The sequence below is a fragment of the Tachypleus tridentatus genome, chromosome 11 (assembly GCF_004210375.1).
Source record: "Tachypleus tridentatus isolate NWPU-2018 chromosome 11, ASM421037v1, whole genome shotgun sequence".
Classification (NCBI taxonomy): Eukaryota; Metazoa; Arthropoda; class Merostomata; order Xiphosura; family Limulidae; genus Tachypleus; species Tachypleus tridentatus.
In genome coordinates this window covers 80,780,234-80,793,836 of record NC_134835.1, presented here as the reverse complement: position 1 = coordinate 80,793,836, position 13,603 = coordinate 80,780,234, and the positions used below count along the sequence as shown (strand labels likewise).

The 13,603-nt window shown below is 34.6% G+C and overlaps 1 protein-coding gene across 2 annotated transcripts in view; it reads right to left on the bottom strand.

Annotated features, from left to right (window-relative positions):
* Window positions 1-9,831: 9,831 nt before the first annotated feature.
* Window positions 9,832-13,603, bottom strand: part of LOC143231542 (bcl-2-related ovarian killer protein homolog B-like) — a 34,831-nt gene continuing 31,059 nt past the window's right edge. The window contains exon 2 of one of the 2 annotated variants that reach the window (XM_076466061.1): window positions 9,832-10,194. In XM_076466061.1, the coding sequence (XP_076322176.1) occupies window positions 10,075-10,194 (120 nt within the window). In that variant the 3' untranslated portion in view covers window positions 9,832-10,074. Of the gene's footprint in view, window positions 10,195-10,729; window positions 10,880-13,603 lie in introns of those variants that run through there. The other variant, XM_076466062.1, reaches the window with a different exon arrangement.

Below are 13,603 nucleotides of genomic sequence, written 5' to 3'. Positions count from 1 at the left end.
TTTGTGTATTAAAGCATTTGTGCATGAACTTTGAGGAAGTAGTTTTGGGTACTTTATATGCTTTTGTAATTAATGTATTCTGTAATGATTGTAGTTTGGTTTGCAGTTGTTTTTTACCTACGTTAATCCATGCAGGAGCTGCATAGTCTACTATTGGTCTTATATATGTTTTGTATATTTTAAGGATGTTTTCAGGTGTTGTTCCATAATTTTTACCAGTTAGACTCCTAGCAGAGTTTATTCTTCGCCAAATTTTAGTTTTTATGTTATTTACATGTGTTATTGAGGTAAGTTTAGAATCATATGTAACTCCTAAAAATTTGCAGATATAGCAGTCTGGAGAAGTGCTCCGTTCATGTAAATCTGGGGTTGTACATTTTGATGTTTCGTTGATTTTGAAAATATCACTAATTGTGTCTTTGCTGTGTTCATTTTAATTCTATATTTTTGGCAGTGTTTACTTATTCTGTTCAGTTGTGGTTGTAAGTTACCAGCTGCAATTTCTGGTGTTGGGGCACTTTTCGAAATTGCTACATCATCAGCGAACTGTGACGAGTATCCATGCTTTGGGTTTTTAAGTGGCATGTTATTCACATATATGATGAAGAGAATAGGACTAACCACCCCTCCTTGAGGGACGCCAGCTTCTGGAGTGAAGAACTCCGAGAAAGTTTCCTCTACGTTTACTCTGCATTTTCTATTTTACAAAAAGTTAGATAACCAGCAAATAATTCCACGCGGTAGTCCCATTTTATTCATACGGAACCAAAGACTATTGTGCTATAAATTGTCGAATGCTTTCTCGATATCGATGTTTTTTATTAAAGCTATTTATTATCGTTTATGATCTGTTGTTTGTTTAAATTTTCTAAATCCGTTTTGTTCCTCTGGTAATTTTGAAGTAATCTCCAAAAATGTGGAGAGTCTATTACTTATTATTCGTGCAAGAATTTTGCCTAGACAGCTAGTCAGGCTTATTGGTCGATAACTATTTGGCTTATGAACTGGTTTTCCTTCTTTGTGGAACATTAATATATTAGCTTGCTTCCAAGAAACTGAGATGTATCCAGAGTAGAAAGATAAATTAAAGATAGCTAACAGAGAGTCAAATAATTTTTGAGTGCCTTTTTTGAGGAGAATTGTTTGTATGCCATCATTTCCTGGTGATTTGGTTTTGAAATTCTTTATTGCTTGTTTGAGTTCAGTTAGTGTGATTTTTTTTGTGAGCAATAGAGTATTATAGTCATAAGTTTATTAGTGTTATTGTTAATAATATTGATTGGAAAGTATGATTTGTATAATTCCATGTTATTTGTTACATTATTGTTTACCTTGTTGCAGAAATAGTTGTTCATGTCTGGGTCATTATGTGTTTTGAAAGTGTTTTGTAGTTCATGTCTAAAGGCTTCTGCTTTTCCTTTATTGGTGCTCGCTAAGGTGTTGTTATGCTCTAGTTTTGGATCTTTTCTTGAAGTGACTTCATTGGTGAATCTTTTTAGGTGCGACCAAAACTTTCTAGGGTCCGTTTGTTCACTTAGTTGGCAGCACAAATTATCACATTTTTTGTTTTAACAGTTTAATTTCTGTTATGATTTTATTTCTGATACTTTTAATTTGTGTTTTTATTTCTTGTTCTCTTGTTGCCATGAAATGTCTTCTTAATTGTCTTCGTTGTTTTATCAGTGTTAATAGTTGTTTGGTTGGTTTCCATGCATTGTTTATGGTTGTCTGTTTTGTTTTGGTACAGTGTCCGTAGCTGCTTTTAGTAGGCACCCCATGATTATTTGACTATAATTATCAATTTCTCATTCGTTGTTGGCCATATGCTTAATTTTTTCAGGTAGTATGTTGTTTAATACGTTTTGAAATTCCTGCCAATTTGCTTTTTTGTAGTCAAATTTGTTTTGTCTTCAGATTTTATTTTTATGGGGGTAAGATCGAAGACACACCATATTGGAAGATGATCGCTATCAATCAACATTTTCTCTCACATTAAAATTTATTAGCTTTTGACTAACATTGAATGAGGTGAGGCAAATGTCCAAGATATCATTTGAATTTGTCGCATAGGTAGTATGCTTGGGTGTACTATCGTTGATAAGGGTTATGTTATTGTCATCGATGAATTGTAATAGGTGTTTGCCATTTGTATTAGTGGGTTTGCATCCAAAGTTCTTATGTTTACTATTCAGATCACCTATTACAATTGTATTTTGGTTGTGGGAAGAGATGTTATGGATTAGGTTTATGTCAATGCTTTTAGTTGGTGAACAATAAATGCCTGCTACTGTTCTTATTGAGTGGTTTTCTAGGAGGATATCAACCATTATATTTTCTTTATTACCGTTCATTTAGATTTCGATTACGGAAAGGTTGTTTTTGTATAGTAGCATAATACCTCTGTTGGAGACATAACATATTAAGGACATGTTCAAATGAAGCATTAATTGAAGCAAACATTGTTATTGGTCAAAATAGGGAGACGGAAATTAGTAAATGGTCTTAGACTGACGAGTTATAGTGAAAGACCATTATTCCAAATGACTTACGCAATCACTAGAACTTTACTAATATAATCGCGGAACTGTTAGGTAATTGTTATATAATTCTGTTATGTCCGTTAAGGTGTAGATGCCTCATTTTAAGCTGAGTAAACATGGCTATGATTATCTCTTCAAGTGGGTTTCTCGTCATCAAGAAGGACTATGATTAATTTTACTTACAACAGGACAACAATAAGGCCAACTGTATCTTCTGTTTGAAAAACACTAAAGAACTGAATAAAGAAAGTAATGTTAGAAATAAGAATAAATGAGTGATGCCTTAAGAGTGCTCAAACCCTAACAAAATGTATACCAGTCATTACTTAGTTGTGCCCCAACTAGTCATAAGAATTAAATTATACTATTAATGATATATCTTTTGACAAACAGCAAGATGGAAGTTAGAAAAACATCCTTAACTTAATCACTTTGAAGAAACTTTTACTTGCTTATTCTTTGACTTACTTGTAGCAAGAACAGAATGAATGATTTAGTTTTGACTTGCTTTCACAGTTTTATTGGATTATGGTAAATAAACTCATATTCACAAAACCCTTTGATTTCGCATTGCATTCCCATAAAATTATATGAAATTTCTTGGACTCTTCTGTTAACAGCTAATGTTTTCATCAGTTTTTATATAATAAAACTATCAGATCATAGCATTTGATAATTGTAATTCACAAAACATAAAATGTTGAACTTATTTCAATCTTCACATAATATTGCAAGAATCTTTTAGTCTCTTCTTATTACAGAGGGTTGAGTACTTTATATTAATACGATTTTTAATATGCAAATCAACAAGTCATTTGACAATTACGGCCAACATAAAGTTACAGTACAACGGAATGTAGCAGAACTATATTTGTACATTATATGGCTTTACGTAGGTAGTGTGATGTACTTGAAGAAAAATGTTCCTAGACTACGATCATAAAAATACGATCATATCAGAGATTTAGAATTTATAAGACTGGGATATTGCTTGTAATTAATGGCATTAGGAATCATGGAGATTTCAAGAAGTTGAACACGCCCAGTTGTGTAATGTGTTTCTGATACGTGTTAATTAATGGCATTAGGAATCATGGAGATTTCAAGAAGTTGAACACGCCCAGTTGTGTAATGTCTTTCTGATACGTGTTAATTCCACATCTTTCTTTTAAAAGAAACGTTTACAGCAGATCATGAAAGGTCAAAAGGTATAAGGAAAATGGAAGAAACCATATTTTTAGGTGAGTATTTTTGTAGAAAATATTGTGACCGCAGGGTAAGGAGGAGAAATCCATATTTCCTTCACACAGTAAGTGTTTAATTAATTAAGATAACACTATGTAACAAAATTTTTACTTTTCCTTGTTCCTGGGCAGAACATGTTATTTCTCAATTGCTTATGCCCAAAGTAAATCGAAAAGACCTATTTTTTCTCTTCAAACGTTGCTTTTGTGGCGTGGGTAATGAAATTTTCAAATTTACCTTTTTCCAGAACATTCCAGGTAGATTCAGTGTTGAGTAGTTGATAGAGAATTTTCTCGAACTCATAAAAATTTTCAAGAACTTTCTACAATGTTGTAGAACTTACGAGAATTTTCAAAAACATTTAAGAATTTTCTAGAACTTTTCATAGTAATATATATATACAGTGACTCACCATTCATTACTTCAGTTTAGTTCTAGCTGCCTAACTGAACACGTAGACCTATCTGGTATCAGAGATGGCATCAAGAAGCTGCAGGCATTTCTCAGACGCATTCTGCTACGTATGTGGCCAATTTATCAAGACACGAGCGAAAAAGTACTCTGTAACAGCATCAGCTAAAATGTGTGAAGCCTACAAGGCATATTTCGGCATGCCTGTCAGGGGATCAAGACAAACCCTGGGCACCTCATTTTATCTGCGAGCATTGCAAAAAAAAAAAAAAAACTCTGGAAGGTTTGTTTTTGAATAAAAAATAACCTTTTGCTCAGTTATAACATAGCATAATGTTTAGGGACAGCAAGGGACCTGTTGGCTATAAAATATATAAATATATTTATCAAGCATTATTTTAAACTCGCTCAAATTTACTGCCTCCACAACATCTGAAGGCAACTCATTCCACAGGCTAACCACCCTATTTTAACAATAATATTGTCTTAGCTGAAGACTGCTTTTTCCTTGCCTACCTGTATAATTGTGTTCTCTAGTTCTGTTTGTTTTAAATTTCGCACAAAGCTACTCGAGGGCTATCTGTGCTAGCTGTCCCTAATTTAGCAGTGTAAGACTAGAGGGAAGACAGCTAGTCATTTGACCGTCACATTATAACGCCCCCACGGCTGAAAGGGCGAGCATGTTTGGCACGATGGGGATGCAAACCCGCGACCCTCAGATTAAGAGTTGCACGCCTTAACACGCTTGGCCATGCCGGGTCAACTCTAGAAGGAAAGAAGGAAAATTGTTGCTTGTTTGATTAGTAAGATTTTATATTATACAAATTTTAGACCTTTAAAAATTTAAATATCTTTCGGTGCACCTAAAAAAGGAATACAACAGCGTCAAGACCTTGTTAGAAGCCTTGAATTATGGTGATATGGCTGGGAGGTTATTGGAGTCTTCAAAATTGTGGCATTCCTGATGGGTCTCCAAGGAGGCTTTACCAAGCTTCCCTGTTATCTTTGTCTTTGAAACAGCATGGGCACCACAGCACACTAAAACAGGAAGTACTAGTCACAACAGACCAAGTTCTCTATGGGGAGGCACAATGTCAAGTGTGAGCCACTAGTAAACCTCCAGAAGATGTTGTTTCTACCATTGCACATAAAATTGGGTCTTACGAAATAATTTGTCACAACTCTTGATAAGGAGTCTGCAGCCTTCAAATACCTTTGAGACTTCTTCCCTGAGCTGTCTGAGTTAAAAGTCAAAGTATTCGTTGGACCACAAATAAAAAGGATCCTGAAGTGCACAGAATTTCCCAAGAAGTTCAGTAGGAAGGAATAAAAAGCTTGGGGCAGCTTTGTCGCAGTGGTTCGGGGCTTCTTGAGTAATCAAAAGGCCGAAAATTGTATGGAACTGGATGAGGCTCCAGCGAAGAATTATGGCAAAATGGACTGCAGGATGCCTCTGAAAGTCCATATCCTTGACGCTCATTTTGATAAATTCAAGGAGAACATGAGAGCATACTCAGAGGAGCAAGGCGAGCGTTTCCACCAAGATATACTGGAGTGTATAACGAAAACATGATGGAAGACTATATTTGGGGGCTGATACGTGAAATTGATTTACGTAACAGTTTCAAATCTGGAAAAACTACTCACTTCTAAACATTTTTGAATAACTTTAGTATAAATACATGTAAATCTTGATTCATATGTTGTTTTATTCAGACTCTATGTAAATGAAAATGTGCAAATTTGCCCGTTTCTACATAGAAAATAGGTTAATTTCTAAATTTCATTATCCAGGTCACAAAAGCAAAGTTTGAAGAGAATATTGGCCATTTTCTGTACTTTTACAACATAAGCAATTAAGAAATAACACATACTATCCAAGAACAAAATTTGTGTTACATAGTGTTATTAGTATGTGAATTAAGTTGAAAGACTGGTAACTGATGGAGCGCGGAGTCTTGGAATTCAAGGAGAAATCCTCGACAGTTACTATGCGGGAGATTATATCTCGAAAGAATTTGCGGGGTTAAAATTTCTAATATGGTTAATTATTCGGTTGAGAGTTTTCTTTGTCTTTGAGATACGAGGGGCGTGCTTTTGATGATTGGCTGGGCGGGGTGGAGGGTGGGAGCTTCTAGAGACAAGAAGGTATTAAATACTTGCATGTCTCTGAGCACGTATTGTAGCTGAGGCTTTAACCAGACTCGAAGTATTTATTCTCTGTGTGGTTGTCTGTTAAATTGAAACATAGCTGTGTCTTTTTGTTTGTTTATTTTTAATTTCGTGTATTACACGAGGGCTATCTGCACTAGCTATCCCCAATTTAGCAGTGTAAGGCTAGAGGGAAGGCACCCAGTCATCACCACCCATAGCCAGTTCTTGGACTACTATTTTACCAACAAATAGTAAGATTGACCGTCACTTATAACGCATCATGGCTAAAAGAACGAGCATGTTTGGTGTAACGGGGATTTGAACCCGCAACCCTCACATTACAAGTCGAGTGCCCTAACCACATGACCATGCCGGGCCAGCTGTGTCTTCTGAAGCTGTGAGTGAGTGCAACGATGAGTCCACGATGTTTAACTATTGCAAAGAGGTCAGCTATAAGTTGAAGGGAAGATCTTCTTTAAGTTCAAGAGAAAACCTTCAGTGCTCGCATGTCTTTTTTTAATTATAGGGACACTCGAAAAATACATGTTGAGAGTGAGGCCTGTACCTGACTTTGAGTACTACAATCTGACATAGTTATCGGCCGGGATCAATGATCCATGGTTGTTCAGTACGGGTAATGTTTTAAATTTTGGATATAAACTAAGAGTGGTTAGTTCCTGTGTACAAAATGTAAACCAACACTTAAAGCGAAAATGCTATGTTATTTGCATATGCTTTAGTATATAAAGTAAAATAACTAGTAATCACAGCATAAAGTACTGGAAGGTAACAAAGTCATGCTACACGACCAGTAACTAAAGCGCTTAGAGTAAAATATGGTGCTCACGGAAGTACGAAGAGAAATCTCAAATATCGTTCACGAGTCTCAAGCAATATAAACGAGAAGGATCTTTGTCTGGAAAAGAAGGCGTGAATTGTTTTCACATCATATTTCGTTCAATCATCATATATCTCAGGAGAATGAAATAGGTATTTATGATATTCTATACAAAGATATACCGGTAAGCTATTTTTCTGCGATTGAGTGTTAAAACGGACACTGTAAACAATTGTTCTCGTACGTACAGTAGATGGATTATGGAGAGTAAAAAGGAAGTAGAGCTATGCTGTGAACATGACAGCTTTATGGCAGAGCCTTTTGTGCTGCACAACTATAATCAAAATTCAAGTCGCCAGACAGAGCGTGAACGGACGTGGCCACATGGACTGCAACCACGAAGTGAGGCCCCAAAATGGTTTTAATGAAATCTACTCAAACTCTGTATTACAAATGAAAATACAAACATTTAAATCTAATAGTATCCATTATGTAACACAAAGTATCTATTATGTAACACAACCACCATCTCTCGAAACTTTCTTTCTCCTCTTAGTATTAAGATTTCATCTCAAAGTTAACAAAAAATAACACTGGTCACGAAAAATAATGTCATATTTTCTTTTTAATTCTATATCATAAGAAAAGAACAGTTTTATATCACTGTCTTTACAGCGTGCTTAGAATGTAGCTTTAGTGATCACCGTTATTTAATATTGAGGAAATCGATAGATGTTGTGGACATTAAACGATATAGTGCTCGAAAAATCACGTGACATCACAGTTCTGAGTTCAAACAACTAAACATTTGGGCTGGTCCAGTATCTGCCAGGCTGTATGTAATAGCGTTTACTATAATTTTGAAATCTGGCAAGCTTTTAAGAAGCATTAAAAGTCTTTTGTGTACAAAAATATTAAAACTATTAATAAAGTATTTATACCAAAGATTTGTTTGTGGATTTTCGAGGCCTTTACTGATTATCGTTTGCTTGTTTCTTGAGTTTCGTGAAAAGTTACGTAAGGACTATCTGTATTAGTCGTGCCTAATTTAGTAGTGATAATAGAGAAAAGGTAGATAGTCAGCATTACCTACCGCCACTTTTGAACCCTTTAATGACTAAAATTGGAATTACATTTCAATGCCTCTACATTTTAAAGAGCGAACATTTTTGGTGAAGCGGTATTCGAATCCAGGACTCGCAGATTGATAAAGATAGCTGTTCCATCTGATACGTTTCATATTTCATGTGAGGAAAATCTAAATCATCTTAACTGAATGTCGTCAGTTTGTTTTTGGTCAGACTTTCTATTTTATCTCTTATTTTCTCTACCATAACATTAATCGTAACAAAATCATCATTGATTGTTTGTTTGTTGAAAATTAAGCACAAAACCATACAATGGACTATCCATGATTTGTACACCACGGGTATCGAACCCAGGTTTCTTGCGGTGTAAGTCCGCAGACGTGCCACTGGTGGCATAATTATCGAATAGTGATGATGAGAAATTGGAAAATATGAAATAAAACAACCAATACACTTTTTTGTCCTCTTTGAATGGTAATTCTGAAAGCTCAAAACACTAAAATCTGGGTTTCGATACCAGTGATGAGCTTAGCACAGAACAGATAGCCTTTTGTATAGCATTGTGCTTGATAACAAAACAAACAAACAAGTTAAATGGTAATTTATTATAGCAGTTAACATTAAGGTTTTTAACAGTTTTATCAGCTAACCTTTATACAAATATATATATTTTTTTAATTTTAGGGTTTATTCCTTGTACTTCTCACAAGAACGGTTTTCTTCTCTATAAAAGTAACGAATTATAGCTGGAGTCCATAAACTGTTTTATATACACGTGATCTTTGCATAAGCGTAAGGGTACTTCGTTTTTTCTCATAAATTTAGATCTCTATAAAAATATTCACGTAACTCTGAAATACGCATTTTTGGAACAAAAAGCGTATCAGTTACTAGAATAAAATATCCTGATAGTACTGCAATTTATGTGCCATTCTATCTATAAATACGTTAAAACTTCTTTTAGATATTCAAATTGGATTATGAAGTCCACACACAAAAAATACTTTGGTTTGAATTTCGCGCAAATCTACACGAGGGCTATCTGCACTAGCCGTTCTTAATTTAGCAGTGTAAGACTAGAGAGAAGGCAGCTAGTCAGCAGTACCCACCGCCAACTCTTGGGCTACTCTTTTACCAACGAATAGTGGGATTGACCGACACATATAACGCCCCCACGGCTGAACGTGAGAGCGTGTTTGGTGTGACGGAGGTTCGAACCCGGGAACATTTTACTTATTTTTACATGTTTGGAATCACTGTTGTAAGCCACAATTCTAATTCGTAAATAATTATTAAATTTAGTTATTGTACGTACCACTTACGCCTTCTCTTCGAATGTTGTAGTAGACTGAATAGCTGTCAGTACTTTGACGTAATAGCCTCGTTTTGGAGCTATAAATATGCATACGAGTGCAAACAAAACCATTTGTGTTTACCTAGATATTAATAAGATTCATTGATATTTTTCACGTGGTACAGAGTCATAAAAGGAATTTCATTTGTGATATACGTAATAAATTAACAAATATTAAATCATGTTTTAGTGACCAGTGACTTTTGAAATGACTTTACTTTATTTGAAGTATAATCGAATATTTTATTTTAATATTTACACAACACGTCTCGGATTTTTTAATATTTAACAAGAAACAAAACAAAAATCTTCAGTGCATTTAACTCTTTCTCAGTTGGTGAGGTCATGAAAACAAAATTTATCTGAGAGGCATTTTTTCATAAAATAGTTCAAGTGTAGATCTTTCTGTTTTCCTTGTACTTTTCTTCTCCACAAGTTGCAAGTTCAACAGTAAGTGATCCAGTAAATTGGGAACATCAGAAACAAAATAATGAATACTCCACTCATTATGATATGAGAAATGTTTACTTTAGTAGTGGCTCTGAATCGGGTCGGCAAAGCTCCCTGTAAAGAACAAAGAAAAAAGAATTTCAACAACACTGGACAACAGAAACTGATATTAGGACAAGGAAATCTAATTTACACATAATTATACTATTCAGATATAAAGAAGTTATTTAAAGTAAAATGCTGGAATTAACTGTATTGTAATTTTTCTTGGAATTTCTAGGGAATGCGTAAAAACCTTTGGAATTTGATCATGAAAAGAAGTGAGTTTGAAAGTAAGGGAATAAGTTATTTACCAATCTATTCTTTGTTTTTTGAATTTCGCACAACGCTACTCAACATATATTTGTGCTAGCCGTCCCTAATTTAGTAGTGTAAGACCAGAGGGAAGACAACTAGTCATCACCACCCACCGCCAACTCTTGGGCTACTCTTTTACCAACGAATAGTGGGATTGACCGTCACATTATAACGCCCTCACAGCTGAAAAGGCGGTCATGTTTGGCGCGACAGGGATGCGAACCCGCGACCCTCAGATTACGTGTCGCACTCCTTAACCCACCTGGCCATGCCGGGCCTTCTAAAAATGTCGTCATCATCCGGTATTCCCAGGTGGTCACCATCCCAAGTACTAACCGGGCCCGACGTAGCTTAGCTTCGGGGGATCGGACGAGAACCGGCGCTTTTCCATGTGGTATGAACGATAACATCCATTCTTTCTAAGGCAGTTGCGGTTAAATATCTGAGGAGACCAGTTAACAGTCAAGAATAAATAATGATTCGTTTCGAATAGTTTAATTGAAATCGAAATTATCAAGACTAGAAATTATACATGTTAGAAAGAGAAAAACAGCTTGACGTAATTCGTATACATGCAGTTACATAATACATATAAGCAACTTATGTGATTATATACGTATAATAGCCTATGTACAGGTGTGAAATACTTAAACACATACTATATCTATCTATGTCTGTGTACGTGTGTGTGTGTGTGTGTGTACATTAATCTACATGATTTACAAAACTTTGATCGACGGAGTATGAATCGTGTTACGGTAAAAACTATGTATCGAAACACGTGTTGTAACTCGTTGTATCGTTATGTGAATTAGTTTGAATTACTAAATTAAAATAATGTTATGGCCAGTTCATGTTATGATCATAAATTATTTTATTTCTTCCTTAATATTTGCTACAGATTTTCGTTATTTTTATACAGTTGGAGACCTAAATTCACAAATAACATGTTTACTTTCAACAGAAACTTACTAGCTAATGGTAAAACGACTTATTTGTATGGTTTTACAACTAAATAATCGATCAACTGAATATATACAATAATTAACACTAATCTGGACTCAACTCTTCACTGATTCTCGTATTTATAATGTATCCTTGCTTCTGGATATTTCAAAAAGTCTCCTGATCATTAACGTTGATTAATGTTCTAGATATTCTTTAACTGATTTTATAAACTTTCTAAATGTAGAATTATCACAAAGTTAGCAGCGCCATCTAACAAAAATTAAATTAAAACATTGAAAAAACAATTTAAAATACATACTTTAAACATCTAAGTGTAGCTGGAATGCTGCTATTACAATTTTCTTATCAGAAGCCAGTATTATTTAATTGAATATAAACTATTAATAAGATGTTCCTTTTTTTTTTTTTAAATTCGCACAAAGCTACTCGAGGGCTATCTGTGCTAGCCGTCCCTAATTTAGCAGTGTAAGACTAGAGGGAAGGCAGCTAGTCATCACCACCCACCGCCAACTCTTGGGCTACTCTTTTACCAACGAATAGTGGGATTGACCGTCGCCCCCACGGCTGAAAGGGCGAGCATGTTTGGCGCGAAGGTGATGCGAACCCGCGACCCTCACATTACGAGTCACACGCCTTAACACGCTTGGCCATGCCGGGCCCAAGATGTTCCTACCCATTTTAAAATCCATATATCATATGAAGTCAAATCTGATCTTAGATATTTATTTCTCTTATAAATTACATCTAGTGTAGTGTGAACTATTAAAGGCATGTGAATTTCTTCTATACGATAGATCTGGGTATGTAGGTATAACATAATAAAATAAACAGACGTTGTTTATATAAACAATTTTCAGGTTCACCTCTTGTTGTGAGTAGAAGTATGGTCCAGATGCTTATTTTATCCAATTTGATGTAATTTTTAATACACACATTCATATATTGCAGTGTTTCCAGACTAACAATGATAAAACATTGTAGCTTGTGTGATAACTACCTGTAATTTTTATACCTCCTTACTTTTGTTTGTTTCTATTCATCGTCGGCCATTCATAAAATTTAACATTTCTTCGTTGTTTCCAAGGTAACATTTTCTTATTCGTGTTTTTTGTCGTGATTGTTTATATATACAGTAATGAAAATACTTATGAAAACAGTAAATAATATTGTCATAAAACACGTGAACATAAGCTGCACCAATCATAAAGTGTGACACCATTAAAACACATACAATTAAATATAATCATAGTTTTGTCCGCTAAAGTAGTATGATTAATGCACTCATAGAAATACCAGACGATAAACCAACTTTGTCTAATGAATCTTACATGTTACGAAGCTTCATTTTTATATTAGAAGATGTATTTGAAGTTACATGAAACTAAAACTGTTGATAATAGAAGTGGTCGAATTAGAAAACCAAATTATTCAAATTTGATGTTAGATAATGTACTCCCTTTGCGACAGTCTAGCAAAGTTCTTGTTAATGATCTGGTTGTAGGTGCAAATGTCAATGTTACCTTCAAAACATTAAGATACTACATTATTTAAAGGAATGTGTAACTTCTCAAAAACAAATGTTTAGGAGACATAATTGAATCAAACATTGAAACTGGTATCAGATATCAAGCAATGGAATGAACTAAGTATATCTTTAGAGATAGTTTAAAATACAGATTGATAACAATCAATGACAGTTTGGTTGACAGCAGAGGAGAAAGGAAATCTTTGTCAAAGTACATTTACTGTAACACATGCTGGAGAACTGATACAAATGTGGAAGATGTATCAGTCATTGATATTGGAAATGATCAGGAAAATGATGTTACCCAGACTGTAAAATCAGATTGCCATTTCCATAGGGACAAGATCTGTTGGAAAACGATTTCAAGCATGTGGCAACTATGGTAAAACGATAGTCTGAGAAAAACGAGAAGTCAATGGAACATTAACAACCAAGATCGAATAAAGTTGCGATATGAATACTATTAACATCATATAGGCTAATATGGAAACTGATAAGGTTAAATGGTTCTCAAATAACTTGGCTAAATTGTGGAAAATAATACAGAACAGCTAGAACAATGCTTCGCAATCATACATTGATAAAGTTAAAGTAGAATAAAAACGGGTTGCACTTCCTCAGTTTAAGTAAATATAAAATACAGAAATTATACGTATGTGTGTATGTATGAGT